The sequence below is a fragment of the Mastigoproctus giganteus genome, chromosome 11 (assembly GCF_048544385.1).
Source record: "Mastigoproctus giganteus isolate SK-2022 chromosome 11, ASM4854438v1, whole genome shotgun sequence".
NCBI lineage: Eukaryota > Metazoa > Arthropoda > Arachnida > Uropygi > Thelyphonidae > Mastigoproctus > Mastigoproctus giganteus.
This window is the reverse complement of record NC_143585.1, coordinates 162422048-162443035: the sequence shown is the minus strand read 5'-3', so window position 1 is coordinate 162443035 and position 20988 is coordinate 162422048. Positions and strand designations below refer to the sequence as shown.

General features: G+C 38.1%; 1 protein-coding gene across 2 annotated transcripts in view; it reads right to left on the bottom strand.

The window, feature by feature from the left end:
- Window positions 1-1396: 1396 nt before the first annotated feature.
- The window catches only part of LOC150078544 (UV-stimulated scaffold protein A-like), a 418082-nt gene continuing 398490 nt past the window's right edge, over window positions 1397-20988 (bottom strand). For both annotated transcript variants that reach the window (XM_090384753.1, XM_090384754.1), the window contains exons 15-16: window positions 20624-20831; window positions 1397-1517 (exon numbers count right to left, since the gene is read on the bottom strand). In XM_090384753.1, coding sequence (XP_090240879.1) covers window positions 1418-1517; window positions 20624-20831 — 308 coding nt within the window. In that variant the 3' untranslated portion in view covers window positions 1397-1417. The remainder of the gene's footprint in view (window positions 1518-20623; window positions 20832-20988) is intronic.

Here is a 20988-nt window from a genome sequence, read left to right as displayed (position 1 = left end):
TTTCCACAGCTGGCACAAAACAATTTAGAAACCATTATTTAAATAAATCAGCAGTTACTCAAGCTTTTTTATTTGCTTTCCATTATGTCTCCTTAGGAATGTAATCTTCTGTCTATTTGAAGTGGCTACTAGACAAAAGACTACATTCCACATCGGTAACTCTAGATTAGAAATATCCTTCTTTAAAAGAACACTGGCACTCATGAATAAGTTTCATCTCGATATGGCTGTGAACAGAAAAGAGTTTCACAGAACTATTTGGAGTAGATTGACTGGCTGACGGATGAGTTCTGGGTTAAAGATGTCTTCATTAATTTGTGTGTGTGTAAATGATGTCTCTTGCAGCTACCTGCTCTCTACGATTTTCTTCATGGCACAGGACTTGATGTCATGAATACCATTTTTATTTCCTTGATTTGGACTTTTTCTGTTTGAATGAACTTTCATTGTACAAAGAGTGTTATTCCTTTTTTTAGGCGTCTCCGTAGCCAGGTGGGAAGGAGCAGCAGTGCGTAGCACACACTTCTTGATTAGACCGGGGTTCGAGCCCGTCTCCACCAAATACGGAGGATGTGGAAAGGTCAGGGAATGACCACCGCATAGCCTTAATTGCTAATGCTCCAAAAAAAAAAAACCAACCAATTTTTTATTTTTATTTTTATGTTTTGTACAATCTTTGTTCTGTTATATTTTTTCTTCTCTGTTATATACTTTAACTGGGTGCATACCTGTTGTGTATATTATATGCTAAAATAAATAAATAAATATACCAGTAACATGCTTTTATTTACATCTTTCATTGCATGAGGATTAGAGGATCTATAAACTAGCATAGGTTTTATCATGAAATCTCCCGATTATCTTTTGATGCATTAAAACCTGGTGCAGTTTTCTCTCTTTTTGAAATAAACGTTCCATTGGGCAATTTTTTCACCAAAGGCCTGTCTCATTAACTTTTAAAAATGTTTTTAATCTCAATAAAAATGTTTGCTATGGCAAACAAGTGGGCCACACTATAAAAAAGGTAAAGTGCAGCCATTATCAACCCACTGCAGAATGGAAGCCTCCTCAACAATTCATGCTGAGGGAAATGGACCTTAGTCTGCCACGCTGGTCCAGTGCGCGTTGGCAGATCGACCATATTTAGCAGTCAGGGGCTAGAACCCCGGTCTACTCAAAGAGCGTGTGCTACTGCACTCCCGCTCCTGACCACTCGGCTACTTGGTGGCAACTGTACTTTCCTGATTCCAAAATTTCTTTCAATTTCAACCAAGTGTCGTGTTGTGTGAGTATATTGTATTTCTTGTGCATTCTGTTCTCTTCCCTTGCACTCAAAATTTATTCCACTCTTGCAGTGTTAAAAAGAACAAATTAATAAAATGAGGCATTTATTATTACCTGCAGAATTTATGAAAAGCTATTTCTGAAATGAATAATTCCACTGGTTACCATATTTGTCCATGAATTTTTTCTTGTCTAAGGTATTCAAAGTTGCTGCCACTCTTTTTAAACTAGATCTGCAAGAAATATCGAAGAAGTGCAGTTATAGAGGACTAGAATTTTAAGATTGAAATTTAAAAGTAGCTTAGAATTTTCATCATTATTTAGGAAAGAAAATTATTCTAGTTTCCTTGACCACATTACACCATACCCCAGAAAAGACAAATTTTAAATCAATAATATATATTTACATTATTTGATAGTATGAACCGCAGCTATAATGCTCAAGACGTTCTACGTTGATATCAATATTTGTAAAAAATAAGAGAAGTTTACCTCAATGTGATATGTAGAACACTTCCGTATAATACTCTCCAGAAATTAAAATGAAAAAAAAAAATTTTTAAATCAAAAATCATACATAACAGTAAGAAATAATTAAAAATCAATTGAACACAATTAAAAATCAACTTAACTCAATTAAAAATATAAAAAATGTATTTAACAAAAAATTGCAAAACGATTTTCCTTCCTTTGTAACCTTGTTGATATATCGGTTAGTTGAATGTTAGGCGATGGCGTGTTAGCGAACTAGCTGAAGTATTCTGCAGTAGCACACTGTGTGTATGCGGAAGTGGGGGGATCATCACCCAACTCGTATGCAATTGGTCACAAGCTTGTGACCAATTGCATACGAATTGTTTGAACTCATATAAATGTGTCTTGACCTTCCCAATAATGTATTCAATTTGTTAACATGTCTGCTTTTTTATTTCTGAGGCATGTGCTTCACGTTGCAAATCTATGGAGGTCTTCGATACAGACCAATCGTTAGGATGCAGATAATTTTTTTTAATTTTCCTCACTTGGGAAAGGTATTTTTGTTTATTAGAATACCAAGATCTTAAGGCAAGTTTAACTATATTATGCGATGTGGCAAGTGCTAGTTGCTTAATGCCCAAAATTTTAAATTGACCCTGGCAAACTTCGGAATGATGTTGTTTTGAAGGCAATATTTTAGAAAAGAAATATGATAACTTTGGGTCGAGTATCTTAGTGTTAATCTAATGTCATTTTGCACCAAGGTGTTCAAAAAATCCCATATAATTGTGTGTGTCGATAGGTTATACCTGAAGAGGAAGGAAGTGCCTACAGTGGTCTCAGACAGTTTTTAAATTCTATGTAATGGGACCAACTGATGATATTACCAACAGCAAATTTTAAACGGAAAGTATTCAAGGCTTTTTGTTCCTAAGAAATACTGTTCAAGGTTTAAGCCTAAATGGATGTCAGATGAACTAATGAGACACGTGGCAGAGAATAAAAATGCATGGGATACATACAAATTATCAGGTGACTCAGAAGACTATGGTCTTCTATATAAGCTAGTCTGTAATCAATTCACAAAGGAGATTAGGCAAGCAAAGGAAGATTATGAGAAATATTTGGCAAAAGATGGAAAGAAAAACAGCAAAGACTTCTTTACTTATGTAAACTCTAGAAGGAAGAGGACAAATCAGAATGGTCCACTTGATATCAATGGTTTGATCGTTGATGATCCTGCTGAGGTAGCTGACAAACTAAATGAGTATTTTACATCTACATTCAAATAATGAGCAAGTCTGTAGAGAAGTGGAGGCCAGACGTTTATCAAACTCTAGCAGGGAGCTAAATGATTTTGAAATAACTGAGAACAAAGTGGAAGAGAAATTTCTGAAGTTAAACATAAGGAAGGAACCCGGGGTAGTAGTAGTAGTAGTGGCATGTGATGCAAAAAAGTAAGTGTATGAGCTTATGCAGCATCAGCCAAAAAAAAAAAAAAACACACCATTCCCTCCAAATGCCTGTCCAGTTCCGCCTTAAATTTATTTAACCTATCAACTTCCACAACAACAGATGGAAGTTTGTTCCAGCAATTAATCACCCGCTGGCTAAAGGCAAATTTCCGCACATCTATTCTACATCTATCTTTTCTTAATTTGAATTTATGCCCCCTTAGGTTCGTAATCTGAACAAGTGGAAGGATCTCATCAGAATTCAGCATGCCCAACCCATTCAAGGCCTTATACACCTCAATCAGATCACCGCGCAGATACCTAGTCTCCAGCCACTGCAATTTGGAGAACTTAAGCCTCTCTTGTTAAGAGGATCCCTTCATTCCCCTCACCAATCTTGTTGCTCTTCTCTGTACACGCTCAAGCAAATCTACATCCTTCCTAAAATGATGCCTCCAGACCTGTACACAGTACTCAAGGCGTGGCCTGACCATTGCCTTATACAGAGGGACAATCACCTCCTTCTCCCTGCTAGCAAAATTCCTATATATCATTGACAAAACCCCATGATCTGCCCTGGCACCTGTCTGCATTGCTCAGCAAACTTCATATCTGACTGCACAATTACTCCCAGGTCTTTTTCATTTTCTACCACCTTAAGTGTAGTACCACACAGTTGGTACATTTCTCTGGGGTTACTTCTACCCATATGCAGTACTTTGCATTTGTCAAGGTTAAACTTCACTTGCCACTTCTTAGCCCATCTGCCCAAATTATCTAGATCCTGTTGCAGTAGCACTAAGCCTGATATACCTTCATCAATATCATTGATAAATATACAAAACAACAGAGGACCCAACACCGAACCCTGTGGGACTCCACTAATAACATTAGTCCACGAAGAGCAGCAACCATTAATTCCCACCCTCTGTCTCCTCCCACTCAACCATCCTTTTATCCATTGTAGCAACTTACCCTTAATACCATTCTGCTCCAATTTGTACAATAGTCTTCCATGCGCAACAGTGTCAAAAGTAATCCTGAAATCCGAATATATGATATCAAAATTACTTTTTGCATCCAGTTCCTTTGTAACCACATCATAATATCCTATCATATTTGTGAGACAAGACTTTCCCTTAACAAACCCATGCTGTGTCTGAATTAATGCTGCAGTCTTGTCTAGATGATCCTGCAATGCATCTTTAACCAGTGACTCCATTATTTTACCAAGAACAGAAGTTAAACTAACTGGTCTGTAATTACTCATGTTACCCTTCGATCCCCCTTTGTGAATTGGGGATACATTTGCACATCTCCAGTCCGTAGGGACCTCCCCTGAGTCCAAGGATGCTCTCATAATTATGGCTTAAGGGTTTGCTTAGTTGCTTTGCCGCCTCCTTTAATATAACTGGATAGATCCCATCATCCACCCCAGGTGCCTTTCTTATTTAATTTTTAACAATTTCTCCTCCACTTTGCTCTCAGTTATTACAAAATCATTAAGCACCCTGCTACAATTTGATAACCTTCTGCCATTTTCAAACCTTAATAACTCCTCACGTGTGAATGTAGATGCAAAATACTCATTCAGTTTGTTTGCTATCTGAGCAGGATCATCAACAGTCGAACCATCGATATCAAGTGGACCAATCAGATTCATCCTCTTCATTTTAGAGTTTATATAAGTAAAGAAATCCTTGCTGTTTTTCTTAGCATCTTTTTCCAAAGATTTCTCGTAATCTGCCTAACCTCCTTTGTGATCTGATTACAGACTAGCTTATATCTGCCATAGGCTTCTGAGTCGCTTGATAATTTATATGCATCCCATGCATTTTTCTTCTCTGTCATGAGTCTCATTAGTTCATTTGATAACCATTTAGGTCTAAACCTTCAACAATATTTCTTAATAGGTATGAAACTTTTAGTAGCATCCACAATTAATTCCTTGAATGCTTATATCCTTGCTAATTCCTTGAATCACTTATAATTTACTGTTGGTAACATCGTCAGTTGATCCCACTGTACTGAATTTAAAAACTGTCTGAGACCACTGTACTCACCTTTACGGAAGCAAAAACTATTTTCCTTTACCCCTGATGGTAATTATATATTTAAGTAAATCCCACATCAGTACACTGTGATCACTGCCACCTAGTGGTTCCTTTATCTGCATATTCTTAATACACGAATGATCACTGCTGATAACCAGATCAAGAGTATTACCCTCTTTGGTTGCTTCTCGAACATGCTGCTGCAGAAAACAATCATTCAATAAATCCCCAAAATCTTACTAGTGTGCGAATGACCAACCCACAAGTTCCAATCAATATCTGGGAAGTTAAAATCCCCCATTATAAGACATTCTGATTTACTAGCCCACTCTATTTCTCTGTACAACTGTTCATCGTACTCATTTGAGTCATTAGGCCTATAGCACACCCCTACTCTCAATTTTGATCTTCCAATGCTTATGTCACACCAAACTGACTCGACACTGCACTGTCCAGCGATGTTGACTGGCTTCACTTCCTTGGATTTTGTGTGTTTCTTAACTAATAGCATAACCCTTCCTCCCTTCCTATTCTGTTTATCCTTTCTGTACTCCTTATATCTGTGTGACACCACGTCTCTGCTATCCCAACAATATCCGCCTTTGATGTCTTGACCAACACTTGAAATTCATCAAATTTATTTACTATACTTTTAGCATTGGTATACATGCAAGTACACATGTATACTTGGGGTGGATGGGATCTATCCAGTTATATTAAACAAGGCAGCAAAGGAAGTAAGCAGGCCCTTAGCCATGATAATAAGGGTATCTTTAGACTCAGGGGAGGTCCCTGCCAACTAGAAATGTGCAAATATATCCCCAATTCACAAAGGGCATCGAAAGATGACACAAGTAATTACAGACCTCTTAGTTTAATTTCTGTTCCGGGGAAAATAATGGATTCTGGTTGAAGAAGCAATGCAGGATCATCTAGACGAGGCTGCAGTTATAGTTCCATCATAGCACAGGTTTTTTAAGGGGAAGTCTTGTCTAACAAATTTGATTGGATACTATGATGTGGTCACAAAGGATGCAAAAAATAATTTGATATCATATACTTGGATTTTAGGGAAGCTTTCGATATTGTTTTCAAATGAAGACAATTTTGTGAATTGGAGCAGTATGGCATTAAAGGCAAGTTGCAGCTATGGATAAAGGGATGGTTGAGTGGGAGAAGACAAGAGAGTGGTAATCAATGGAGACTGCTGTTAGTGGACTAATGTTATTAGTGGGGGCCCCCAAGGTTCGATGTTGGGCCCATTGTTGTTTTCTTTATTTATCAATAATATCGATGAATGTATATCAGAGTTAATGTCCAAGTTTGCATCTCATATGAAGGTTTTCAGGGTTGCTAATGGCAGTACACTACTTTAACAGGATCTACAAAAGTTGAGATGTGCTCAGAGGTGGCAACTGAAGTTTACAAATTAGGATAAAAAAAACAGAGCTATCGTGCCCAATGAGTTCTACATTTATATTAATATGTAGAATAGAGGAATTTACCTCAATGCTTTTTTGTAAATTCTTCACTACAACATCCTTCTAAATTCAATTGGACGTAAAAATATTACTCAATGGTTTCCTTCTCTCACAGACATATGAATGGTCTGACGTATCTGCAATCGGTAGTCAAGGTCTCCCAACTCGACCACCAACACATAAAACCACCACCACATAACGCTGAGAGTTAGAAAGTATCTTGTCTAATAATAAAATTATTAAACCCATTAAAATGATCGTGGTATATAAAAGTTAAAATCTTTAAATTAGCTAAAATAATTGAACCCAATTTTGAAAAAACTTCTCTTCTTTAAGCAGGCCTGGGCTTAAAACCATCCACTTTCAAAAGAACAGATGGAGGCCTGTTCCAACAATCAACCACCTTCTGGCTGAAAGCAAACTTCCACAGTCTATCCTGCAACCATCCTATCTCAACTCAAGCTGTTGTTCTTTCATTGATAAAGACTAGACAATATAGTAAAAAATGTTTAACTATTTGTTTTATGTGGTACTGATTACACTGGGGTAGTCTTTCGGTTTAAGAAAATAAGAATGGGTGAAGTATGTACATTCTATCTAGATTACTTCTTCCTTACTGACAGATCTTTCACTGTATTTTCACCGCTTTAAATCTGGCTTTATTTGTAAGAGTTTATTAGGAGTTTGCTCATTCTATCTGCTGCCAATGTCTTTTGCTGTTGACTTGGATGTTATATTTGTTGTTTGTACAACTTTTAAGGTTGAATTTATGGAGCTTGTTGCTCTTTTTGCTACATGGTGAGCTTGTTCATTTCCTTTAATTCCTGTGTGTCCGGACCCCATCAGAACATTACATTTTGTTTCTGCATGAGGAGTTTAGTTTTGGTTTGGATTTGTCTCAGGATTGGGTGGTAGTCCTTTCATCACACTGTTTAGACCCTAATTCTGATTTTCCCAGTCTGATCTGTAGGGAAAATTGAAGTGCCATATTTGGTTTATTGCTAACCACACTGCTTTAATTTGGCTGTACAGATGCTACTGTTGCGCAGGCTTTTTCTCCGTTGTAGTGTGTGCTTGCGAGTGTTCCAAAGCTTCTCGGTTATGATGTGACATGCTAGTTGGTCAAAATTAGCTGGGAACCAAACGGTCTCTGGCAAGTCAACACTACTATTTGTATCCAGAGAAAACTGGGTTTTATATGATTGCCTAGAGGTTTTGTATTAGGACAAAGATCTTGTGTTCTGAAAACTTACCCAAGGTGGACATTGAGCAAGCTTGCAACATCGAAGATTGCGTTGTGTTTTACACTCTGGTCTCCAGAGTGCCGCAATAACATAGTTCGTCTTCAATGACTCATTCAGAGACTTACGTGTCGTCAGAGAGTAATCATGAGGCAAACATTAACAAACAAAACATGGTTTATTACACAATACAATAGGTTACACATACAGTTAGGCGAAAACAATGCATATACCTATAGCATAGTGACATTAGGCTCTATACCTTTACATATTTAGGTAACCGACATATTAATATAACAATGGTATGTATTTGCAAAGTTGTTGTGTTCTTCATGTGGATTCGTACAACCAACTATTGCTCGTACACCGTGTAGCTGACGAATATTACAACACACTTGTGGAACATGTAAGTTTGTAGATTATAATTATTATTAAGGCATGCGTGGTGATAGGTTACATCATCATCAGCCATTTTCAATCCACTGCAGGATGAAGGCCTCTCCAGCAACTTTCCAGTTCCTTCTGTTTTGAGCACTGGCCATCCATTTACTACCCAAAAACTCATGAATTTCATCTATCCATCTCCGCCTTTGTCTTCCAGGTTTTCTTCTAGCTCCTCTTGGGTACCATTCTGTTATTTTCTTAGTCCATCTGTCATCATGTCTTCGAGCTATGTGTCCTGCCCAAGACCATTTTAGTTCTTTAGTTTTGATAAAAATGTCCTTTACTTGAGTTTGCTGCCTAATCCATGTGTTTCTCTTCTTATCTAACAGTCTGATTCCCAATATAATTCGTTCCATTCTTCGCTGTGTAGTTCTTAGCTTCTCTTCCATTCTTCTGGTGAGTGCCCAAGTTTGACTTCCATAAGTCATGGTGGGGAGTATACATTGGTTCATTATTTTACGTTTCAGACAAACTGGGATATTGCTCTTCAGTATGTGACTATATTTCCTGAATGCTATCCATCCAAAATTTATTCTTCTCTTGACTTCCAGCCATTTATCATTATTACAGCTAATAACTTGTCCCAGATAAGTATATGACTCCACCTTTTCAATTACTGCTCCTTCAATAATTATTTCCCTTTCCGTGGCATACTTGTTCATCATTACTTTTGTTTTAGCCATATTCATCTTTAGTCCAAAATCCTTACTAACTGTGCATAACTGATTAAGATTTTCCTCTAATTCTTTGGGATCGTGGCTTATGACCACATTGTCATCTGCAAATCGTAAATGGTTTAGGTACTCTCCGTTCACATTGACTCCTTTCTGCGACCAGTCTAATCTTCTGAAAGCTTCCTCAAGGGCAGCAGTAAACAGCTTCAGAGATATTGTGTCTCCTTGTCGAACTCCTTTCTCGATTTTAAATTTGCTACTGTCTTTGTCTAGTCTAATAAAGGATGTAGCACTCTCATATATTTTCTTCAAAATCATAATATATGGAGTATCTATGCCTTGTCTTTCCAGTGCCCGAAACATTGCCTTATGCTGTATGGAGTCAAATGCCTTTTCATAATCCACAAATGCCAGGCATAATGGTGTTTTATATTCATTTGCTTTCTCCATTAGCTGTGATATTACGTGAAGGTGATCCATAGTTGAGAATCCTGTCCTAAAGCCAGCTTGCTCTTTCGGTTGATTCTCATCAAGTATTCTTTCTAATCTGTTAGTAATGACCCTTGTGAACAACTTGTAGATATGGGATAACAAGCTAATTGGTCTATAATTTCCAATTTCTGATTTATCTCCTTTCTTATGCAGCAAAACTATGATTGCATTATTCCACTGCTTAGGCATCACACCTTTTCTAATGTACTTTGTGAAGAGCCTTGCCAGTTTTTGTGTTGTCTCTTCCTCCCAATTTTAACAACTCTACAGTAACTTCATCTTCCCCCGGGGCTTTCCGATTCTTCATTTTCTTCAATGCATATTCTACCTCATCAGGAAGAATATCGGGTATGTCATATGTGTTGCTACTTTGCAATCCATCTTCCCCACTGCTGGTATCATTCCCTCGCTCCTTGTATAATTCTCTATAGTAGTCTTCTGCTATTTGAATTATGCCTTCTCTGCTGTTTATAAGTACACCATCGCTATTCTTCAGTTTCAGTATCATTTGTCTTTCTGTATTACTGCTGATGGCTGCTGATTTAAATCCTTTGTTTTCCCTTAATGCTTGTTCTACTTTTCTTGTGTTAAATCTTCTTATGTCCTCTCTGAGTCTCTTTCTAATGGCTTTGCATAACACAGTATACTCAATTTTCTCCCTGTCAGTGTTTTTCTTGCTCTTCATTTGTCGTCTTTGGTTCATCATGACAAGTGTTTCTTGACTAATTTTTTCTTCTTTGGATTTCTGTTTCCCTATAGGTTTCTTGGGCTTTATCACTTTCAGAAAGTTGTAATATTCCTCGTTGATATCTTGGTCCTGAGCAGTCTGCAGAAGCTCAAACTTGTTCTTAAGTTCCAGTACATACTGCTTTTTCTCCTCCTCTGTTATTTCAAAGATCTTTGTATTATTTACTCGAGTCAGTTTTTTCCTTTCCTTTCCTACATCTATATCAAGTGTACATCTTACCATTCTGTGATCACTTCCAACATTTACCTTATTCAGGACGGTAACATCATTCACAATATATCTTCTGTTAGTGAGGATGAAGTCGATTTCATTAGTTGTTAATCCATTTGGACTCTTCCATGTCCACTTTCTGTTCACCCTTTTCTTGAAAAAAGTGTTCATTACTGACATTCCTTGAGATTCTGCAAATTCCACAAGTCTTTCACCTCTTATTTCTTTCACCAATTCCAAAATTTCCTATAGTTCCTCTTTCTGTGCTGTTTTGCCTTTTTCCAACCTTAGCATTGAAGTCCCCCATAATAATAGTGTAGTGGGTTTTCTGCTCATCTAGAAGACTCTCAATATCAGTGTACATTTCTTCAACCTCTTCATCATCATGGCTTGATGTTGGTGCATAAATCATTATAATCTTTAGCTTGTACCTCTTAGAAATCTTGAGTATTAGTCTTGACACCCTTGGTGATGTACTTTTGAATTCCAAAATGTTGTTTTTAAAATCTTTATGGACCAGAAACCCAACACCACCTTCACTCCTTTCACTGTTTCCATTGGTGTACAGCAGATTTCCACTTGATAAACTTATAAGTGATTCATTTCTTCTTGTTTCAGCCAAACCGATGATATTCCAATTCACATTTTCTAATTCCTTTTCCAGCTCTAATATCCTGTCTTCACCGTGATATCTTTCCAGTGATAGGTATCTATTAAATATGAAATTTACAGTATCTATTAAATATGAAATGCTAAGTGTAATAACAAAACTCTTATCAAAATGTGAGTGTCCATGAGGAAAGATGTCTTTAAACACGAATAATACAGGAGGGGGGTAGGTTCAACTTTGGGCAATATAGTAAAGTTTGTTATTAAGCCACAAGGGTTGACTTACCCGAATAATTCAGCATCGCCTCTGGAACTGTAGTTACACGACAGTAGTTCATCTTCGATTCCTTTCTATCTCTCCTCAACGGGTTTTATCCTTTTCTTCTCCCAGCTCTTCACCTTCTCTTCTTAAGGGTATTTTCTCCACATTCTACAAAAGACTATCATCACGACGGCTCTCCAACTTACTCAATACCAACTCCCTGCCAACTCCCACTTCCAACTAACTACTCCCACTGACTCCAACTCCACCTCTTCACGTATATGTCCCCCTTTTCTTGCCAACCCCTCTTGCATTCCTCTGGTTAATTTCATCTGGCAGAACATCTGGGGAACTGTCATTTACAGAGACCTGACTCAACCAAAAGTCCGATTTATGAAGGTAGTAAAAAGAATTTCATGTTTGTATGAGGTTGTATCTCTGAACCGGACAAAGGCCAAATGGACATAAAACTCGCCCACTCCGACACAAGGAATCTACGAAATAACAAACACTCTGCCAATGCCCGATTCAAATTACAACAGAAGTATTATTCTCCCAAATGTGACTCCTCTTCTCTGCGATTAGCGTCACGTCTAACCCCCCTGTTTTGTCAACAGTGTGCCCCAATGCCTATCCACTCCGAACGAATAAATAACCTCCGGCTGCGTTACGTAGCAGGCACCCGACGGTGGTTTGGTATTTCGTGTGTGCGGCCTCTGCTGCACGTGCCAAACCGAAAGTATTACAGCCTCCTCCGGGAAGTGAGTCTTTCTTCAAATACAGGGCAATGGCAAAAGTATGGGCGCCTTTTCTCTCCAAGGATGAATCAAAATGGTTAAAAATGAATGCATTTTTAACACTATACTGTTGAGAATTTCATCTGTTGCTATGTCAGTTTTGGATCCATCTTTATATATTTGCACATATAAGTAGAGTGAATTTTTTTGATAGATATACAGCATTTAGCCTTTATAAACAACTTCCTGGTAATGATCTTTTTCCCCAAATGTGGATGTCACAGATAAGCTACTGCAGTAGTTTTCAACATTTTTTTAATAATGGCACTTTTAAGTGATTTATTTTTATTTTGTGACACCCCTACTCAATTTTCTGCCTGATAGACAGATCGAAATCGCTTTCCCTCTTACATGATATCTAGGTTATATGGTATTATAATAATATAATTATAAGGATGTACCTTTTTATAATGAAATAAATACTTAAATTTAAAAAAAAATAATAAGTTTAAGTAACTTTAGCCAAATAATGTGGCACCCCTGGGATGGTGTCACAGCACCCCGGTTGAAAACCATTGGACTACTGTTTGCTGAGGAAGTCAAATACCCACTTAAGAAATAGTTCTTTAAGGTGCATATTTGCTGGTTTGTTAACTGTTGGATATGCTCTTCACATATTTTTTTTATTTTGGTGTATGAAAAGTTTCCTATACAGGAAGGTTGGGTATTGTAGGCTGGGCAACCAAAGTAAGTAATACACTTACTTTGGCTGCCCAGCATAAAAGTAATACTTGTCTTCTGAAGTGAAGTGGTGGTTAGCATTAGCATTATTAGAGGCATACGATACAAGAAAGCAAGCTTATGCAGTATCAGCCAAAAAAAAAAATCTCCCATTTCACCCCTCCGTTTGTTCCAAATGCCTGTCCAGCTCAGCCTTAACTTTATTTAAGCTATCAACATCCACAACAAAAGTTGGAAGTCTGTTCCACCAATCAACTACCCGCTGGCTAAAGGCAAATTTCTGCACATCTATTCTACAACTGTCTTTCCTCAATTTGAATCTATGACCCCCCCCCTCAAGTTCTTAATCCAAGCAAGAGGAAGAATCCCATCAGCATTCAGCTTGCTCATCCCATTCAAGGCCTTATACACCTCAATCAGATCACCTCACAGGTGCCTACTCTCCAGGTGCTAAAATTTGCAGAACTTAAGCCTTTCTTGGTAAGAGCACCCCTTTGTTCCCCTCACCAATCTTGTGCCCTCCTTTGTGCTTATTCTAGCAACTCTACATCCTTCCTAAAATGAGGCCTCTAGGCCTGTACACAGTACTCTAGGTACTGTGTACAGGCCTGGAGACAGTACTCTAGGTACTGTGTACAGATGATACAAAGTGGCCTGACCATTGCCTCGTATAATGGGATAATCACCTCCCTGTCCCTGCTAGCAAAATTCCTATATATCATTGACAAGACTCCATGACCTGCCCTAACAACCCGGCTGCACTTCTCGGCGAACTTCATATTTAACTGCACAATTACCCCCTGGTCTTTTTCACTTTCCACGTCCCTGAATGTAGTACCACATAGTTAGTACATTTCTCTTGTGTTACTGGTACCCATATGCAGCACTTTGCATTTGTCAATGTTAATCTTCAGTTGCCACTTCTCAGCCCATTTGCCGAACTTATCTAGATCCGATTGAAGTAGCATACCGTCTTTACTCTCGTTAACAACCCTGCCAACTTTTGTATCATCTACAAACTTGGACATTAAACCTCATATACCTTCATCCTCTTGCTCAGAATAATGTCCTGAGAAGGCATAAATTCAAATTGAGGAAAGACAGTTGTAGGATAGATGTGTGGAAGTTTGCCTTTAGCCAGTGGGTGGTTGATTGCTGGAACAAACTTCCATCTGCCGTTGTAGAAGTTGATAGCTTAAACAGATTCAAGGCAGAACTAGACAAACATATGAAACAAGTGGATGGGTGAAATGAGAATGGTGTGTGTGTGTGTGTGCGTGTTTTTTTTTGGCTGATGCTATATAAGCTTGCTTTCGTGCATCATGTGATCTTGCTAATGCTAATATCATTGATAAATATACAAAACAACAATCAGTCCAACACCGAACCCTGGGGAACTCCACCAATAACATTTGACCAAGAAGAGCAGTGTCCATTGATTACCACTCTCTGTTGTCTCCCACCCAACCATCCCTTTATCCCTTGTAGCAACTTACCCTTAATGCCATGCCTCTCCAATTTGTACAGCAGTCTTCCATGTGCAACAGTATCAAAAGCTTTCCTGAAATCCAAGTATATGATATCAAAATTATTTTTGTGTTCAGTTCCTTTATGACCACGTCACAGTATCCAATCAAATTGGTCAGACAAGACCTCCCTTTAACAAACCCATGCTGCTGTGTCTTAACTATTACTGTAGTCTTTTATAGATGATCCTGCAATGCTTCTTTAACCAGTGATTCTATTATTTTCCCTGGAATACAAGTTAAACTAATAGGTCTATATTTACTTCTGTCACCTTTTGAACTCCCTTTGTGAATTGTTGATACTTTTGCACACCTCCAGTCCATGGGGGCCTCCCCTGAGTCAAAGGAAGCTCTCATAATTATGGCTAAGGGTTTGATTACTTCCTTTGCTGCCTCCTTTAATTTAACTGGATAGATCCCATCCACCCCAGGTGCCTTTTTTATGCTTAACTTCAACAATTTCTCCTTCACTTTGCTCTCAGTTATTACAAAATCATTTAGCTCCCTGTTAGAGTTTGATAAACTTCTGGCATTCTCCTCATTGAATAACTCCTCATGTGTGAATGTAGATGCAAAATACTCATTCAGTTTATCAGCTACCTGAGCATGATCATCAATAGTCAATCCATCTATGTTAAGTGGTCCAATCTGATTCATTCCTTTCCTTCTAGAGTTTACATCAGTAAAGAACTCTTTGCTGTTTTTCTTTGCATCCTTTGCCAAAGATTTCTCGTAATCTGCCTTCACCTACCTAACCTTCTTTGTGACTTGATTACAGACTAGCTTATATCTGTCATAGGCTTCTGTGTCACCTGATACTTTATATGCATCCCATACATTTTTCTTCTCTGCCATGAGCCTCATTAATTCATCTGACATCCATTTAGGACTAATCCTTGAACAGTATTTCTTAGTTGGAATAAAAGCCTAGTAGCCTCCAATATTAAGTCCCTGAAGGCTTCCCATTTAAAACTCAACATTGGTAACATCATCAGTTGATTCCACTGTACTGAATTTAAAAACTGTCTGAGACCCCTGTAGTCATCTTTACAAAAGTAAAAGCGCTTTAGCCTTGATGGTAGTTACATCTTTAAGTAATTCCCACATCAGTACTTTGCGATCAATATCACCCAGTGGTTCCTTTATATGCAAATTCTTAATGCACGAATAATCACTGCTGATAATCAGATCAAGAGTATTACTCCCTCTGGTTGCCTCTCGAACATGTTGCTGTAGAAAACAGTCATCCAATAAATGCACAAAAGTCTTGCTAGTGTGTGAGTAACCAAACCGCAAGTTCCAGTCAATATCAGAAAAGTTAAAATCCCCCATTAAAAGACATTCTGATTTACTAGCCCACTATTTCTCTGCACAATTGCTCATTATTCTAATCAGATTAATAGATTAGAAGAGAACATGACAGGTGGAGATATAGTTATCATGGGTGACCTGAACGCAAAAGTCGGAGTGGAGAGACAAGGATTAGAATACGTTATGGGTCCGCATGACTGGGGACCTAGGAATGATGATGGTGACAGGCTGTTGGATTTCTGTTTACGGTCATAGGAAACACCTGGTTCAAGGAGAGAAAGAGTCACAAAGTGACAAGATATGGTTGGGAGAGTCAACAGGAACCCCGCCTTGACTATATACTCGTGGATATGAGCGACACAAGTCTAGTGGACAACAAGGTCATTCCTAGTGTCTCCCTGGGTAGTGATCACAGGTTAGTTGTTGGAGTTTTAAGATTCCCTAAATTGAAGAGGATCAAAATAACAAGAAAGAGAAAACTACGGGTGTGGAAGTTGAAAGAAAAGGAAAAGGGGGCGATGTTCAGAGAAGAGTTCGGGAAGGTTGTACCTAAGACATTGGTGAACAGTGTGGAATCAAAATGAAAAGCATTCAAAGACTGTATAGTAGGACTGACAGAGCAGGTTTGTGGACAGAGAAGCAATAGAAGGAGATGGAAAAAAATCCCATGGTGGAATGGTAGGACGAGAGAGGCTGTGAAAATCAAGAATAATGCATTCAGGACCTACTTTCAGAACAGAAATGACAAGAATAAAGAGAGATATGAAACCATGAAGAGAGAGAGGCCAAGAGGATAGTTAATGAGGAAAGAAGACTGTGATTGGAAGAATGGAGTGAAATTCTACGACAAGATATTGACGGTAATAAAAAGACGCTGATAAAAAGATATTGACTGTAATAAAAAGGTGAAGAGATGGTGAACAGAGCAAATACTCTATGGATGAGAATGAGAACCTAATAACCAAGGACAAAGAGATAAGAGGAACATGAAAGGAGTATTTTGAAAATCTGTTGAATGTGCAGAACAGCTAGCAAAAAGTGACAAAGGCAGGTTGATCATAAAAGAGGTGATGAAAGTGAAGATACGGAGAGAGAGCAGACAGACTTGATGTGGAATGATGTAGTGCAGGCATGGAAATACATCAAGACAGGTAAGTCTACTGGTATGGATGATATAAATGGAGAGATGCTGAAGGCTACAGGCAAGGCAGGGATAGCATGGTCATACAGACTTTTCCCTAAGATCTGGGATGAGAGACAGGTGCTGAAGTACTGGAAAGAAGCTTTGATCATCCCATTGTTTAAGAACAGGAACAGGAAAAATGTTCCCATTATAGAGGCATCACACTGACATCACATGTGAGTAAGCTGTATGAGAGGGTGTTAGAGTGGAAGATAAGAGGAACGATTGAAAATAGGATGGCCGAGGAACAGTACGGTTTTAGGCCCTGGCAGATCAATGATGGAAAATTTTTGCATCAGGCAACTGACGGAAAAGTGTTATGAACACAATAAAGAATTATGGATGGCATATTTGGATATAAAGAAAGCGTTTGATGCCGTAAAAAGAGAGAGAGAAAGTGTGGTAGGTTTGAGAAACTTTGGGGATTGGAGAGATGTGGAGAGAATTGAGAATATGTGCACCAATACAGTGAGCAAAGTAAGAACAGTGATGGGGTTGACAGAACTTTGAGGCAAGGAGGCGTCCTGTCACCACTACTGTTCATAGCTGTTATGAATGATGTGCAATGAAGAGTGGTGGAACAACTTGGACAGGACCAGATGAAAGTCATGCTCTTCGCAGATGACCTAAAAACAACATTTTGGAATTCAAAAGTACATCACCAAGGGTGAAGACTACTATTCAGAATTTCTAAAATGTACAAACTAAAGGTTAAAATGATATATGCACCAAAATCAAGCCATGATGATGAAGTTGAAGAAATGTACACTCAAAATGAGAGACTTCTAGATGAACAGAAAACTCATGAACACTTTTTTTCAAGAAAATAAACAGAAAGTGGACATGGCAAAGCCCAAATGGATTAACAACTAATTAATAATATAGCAATATTATTAATATTATCAGTGTGCTATCACACTAAAGTTATAAGAACGGTAAAGACATTAAAATTAGAAAAGTTGAGCTACATTAGTAATTTAAGATTAAGCCCGGAGGAAGAAGAAGTGCACTGCCCATTCCCCTGGTTGTCATATATAAAATCACTATGTAAACGAAAAAAAATAAATTCTTAAAAGTTGTAATGTAACAGGCCAAGAGTCCAAATGATAGACTTTCAAAGCATTCATCGTCAGTTGGCTGAAGGTGAGTGAAGATGAAGTTTAAAAAGGAATTTGATATGCGTAAGACTCCATATTGGAGAAAGACTAACTGGTAATTTTGTATTTAATATTTCAAGTGAAGTGTTATGATGGGAGCCATTATATTGCTAGTGTTTCATATTGAAGTATTTTATAATTAGACTTTAATCTAATTAAGGTAATGGCGGAATCAACTAAAGGATTATGAACCTGTAAATGTTGTGTGAGCTCAGTACTTGACTGATGGTTCTAAAACTATTGTAATGGTAGTATGCTCTCGTATTCGCTGTTTTGATGAACCATATTTTGTAGTGGTGCTGCCTATGTAGCAAGCATCGCAACCTGGTTGATGAGATATACTATATTATTAACATCTTATGTTTGGTATGTGTATGTTTCTTTATATTTACTGAAGAAAGCACCTAATTTATTATAATAAGAGAATATTAGTGTGATGTCCGTGCCTGCGAACACTCTGCGAAGTTGTCTTGCAAATTGGCTATGGTATAGGAGTAGAATTTGGGTGCTCTGTGTGAACACTTTTCTACAAAATTTCTACAAACGTTACTAATGTTGTTTTCCACATATGATATTGTATTTCGAATTAACTGTATGGGATATTTCCTAGCTGTAAACATTTTTTGTTAAATATTGCAATTCTGTGGCTAAATCTTCTTGCAAATGTGCATTCGCAAGAAATATTATATCAGTCAAGTAACACTGAAGGTAAGTCACAGTTGATCCCAGTTGAACTCCGGTTTAATGTCAACAAGATCTCTTTTTTTTTTTCTTCCCAACACCTACAACCATAGGGTTTTTGTTTGGGGTTCCCTTACAACATGCGCACGCATGCACGTAAAGTTAGTTACATAGATACTTTGAAAAGGCGTAATTAAAAATATTTAACAGAAGAAAACATCAGCAGCTATAAATTTAGAATTTTAGGGTATGTGTAGAAAAGCAAAAAGAAAAAGAAATAAAAGGGAAAGAATAAGACAGGTTTCCAAATATCAAGACAAGTATGATTATGTGGTATATATCATGACCTATTAAGCAAAGAATATTCTACATTTAGAAACTTTTTATTTATTATAATTTTGTTGTTAACAATATAAAGGTGCCACCCAAATGTTCCTGAAATTTTAATGTTGTGCAGGAACTATGTCTAATACAGACTTGTGGTGCCAGATAACACTGCATGCATCCTTTGTGAATCAGTGTACCACGTGGTGTCGGGCTAAATAGAGTCATTGAATATTTATGCACAGTTCTTTGGCAGTGTGTTTCGCATAGTTTGGGATTGTTGCAATGGCTGATTGTGAGAGAGCAATGTGCTTGCATCAAGTTTTGTTTCCTTCTTAATGACACAGCAACAGAAACTCATAAGAAGTTGAAACAAACTTTTGGTGACAATGCTTTAGGCCAGACGCAGACCTACTACTGGTTTAGCAGTTTTAAAAATGGTCGAATGTCGACTGATGACGTCGATCGCCCTGGGCATGCATCATCGAGCACCACCCCAGAAAATGTCACAAAAGTTCGGGTGCCAATCCATGAAGACCGCAGGCAGGCCATCCATGATATTTGTGGCATTGTAGGACTATTGTATGGCACGTGTCGGCAGATTTTGTTTGCTTCTCTCATGTTCAACTCGCAATGCTTCTCATGTTCAAATCGAGAAGCATTGTGGCGGTTCGTGCCACAGTTACTGATTGAAGACCAAAAGCAGCATCACATGGAAGTTAGCAGAGAGATCTTCAAGAATGGGCTAGGAGTGATCAAAACTTCCTTTCTACAGTCGTCACTGGTGATGAGAATTGGATATATGGGTATGACCCATATATCCAATTCCAGAAACCAAGCAACAATCATCCCAGTGGAAGAGACCATCTTTGCCCTGACCAAAGAAAGCCCAATAAGTGAGGAGCAATGTGAAGTCATGCTGATCTGTTTTATGGACATTGACAGGATTATCCATAAGGATTTAATCCCTCCTGCCAGACAGCCAACACAAAGTTCTACTGCAATGTCCTGAGGCAGTTAAGGGAAGCTGTCGGGAGGAAACGTCCAGAGAAGTAGTGCACAAAGAACTGGATCCTTCATCGTTACAATGCGCCAGAAGTCCATTGTCACGATGCCCACATATCTCTCGCTGTGGCACAGATTTTGGCACCCAACAATATGACAATTACCCCCCCACCCTTATTCACCAGACTTAGCCCCCTGTGACTTCTTCCTCTTCCCAAGAATGAAATCAAGCTGAAGGGTCAAAGATTTGACAGCATAGAGGATACCCAAACCAAATCGTAGGTGGTGCTGAACACTATGATGAAGAAGGACTTTCAGGATGCATTCAAATCATGGGAGAAGCACTGGGATCGGTGTTTACACTCTCAAGGGGACTACTTCAAAGGTGAAGAATAAGACCCAGGGTAATTCTAATTTATTTTATAAATACGTTTCAGGAACTTTTGGGTAGCACCTCGTGTGTGTGTGTGTGTGTGTGTGTGTAAACTGGAATCTAAAATTTTAAAACAGGTAATAGATTCAACATACTTGTTTAACACTTTTTTTTCAAGCCTTTTCCGGGAAGTGTTTTCAATAGCCTTAATATCTGTGAGTCCAGGATATCGTTTTCCTTTTCCTGACAGTCTTTGTTTGGTCCTTGTTTTTTTCTTTGAGGTTATTTTAAGATTAATACCTGTAGCTGCCTCAATATCATGCAACAATTCTGGATCTTGCCAATCTGGAATTGTCTGTGGATCTAAATTAAGCATAATCAATTTTTATAACAAATCTTAAGAATTGTTTGTTTAAACAGAATTTCATACATCAGAATAATAGCAGCCATTTAACATTCAAACCAGTAAACTAATCTTCATTTTGAAATACAGTCAGTCCTCGTATAACACGATGGTTGT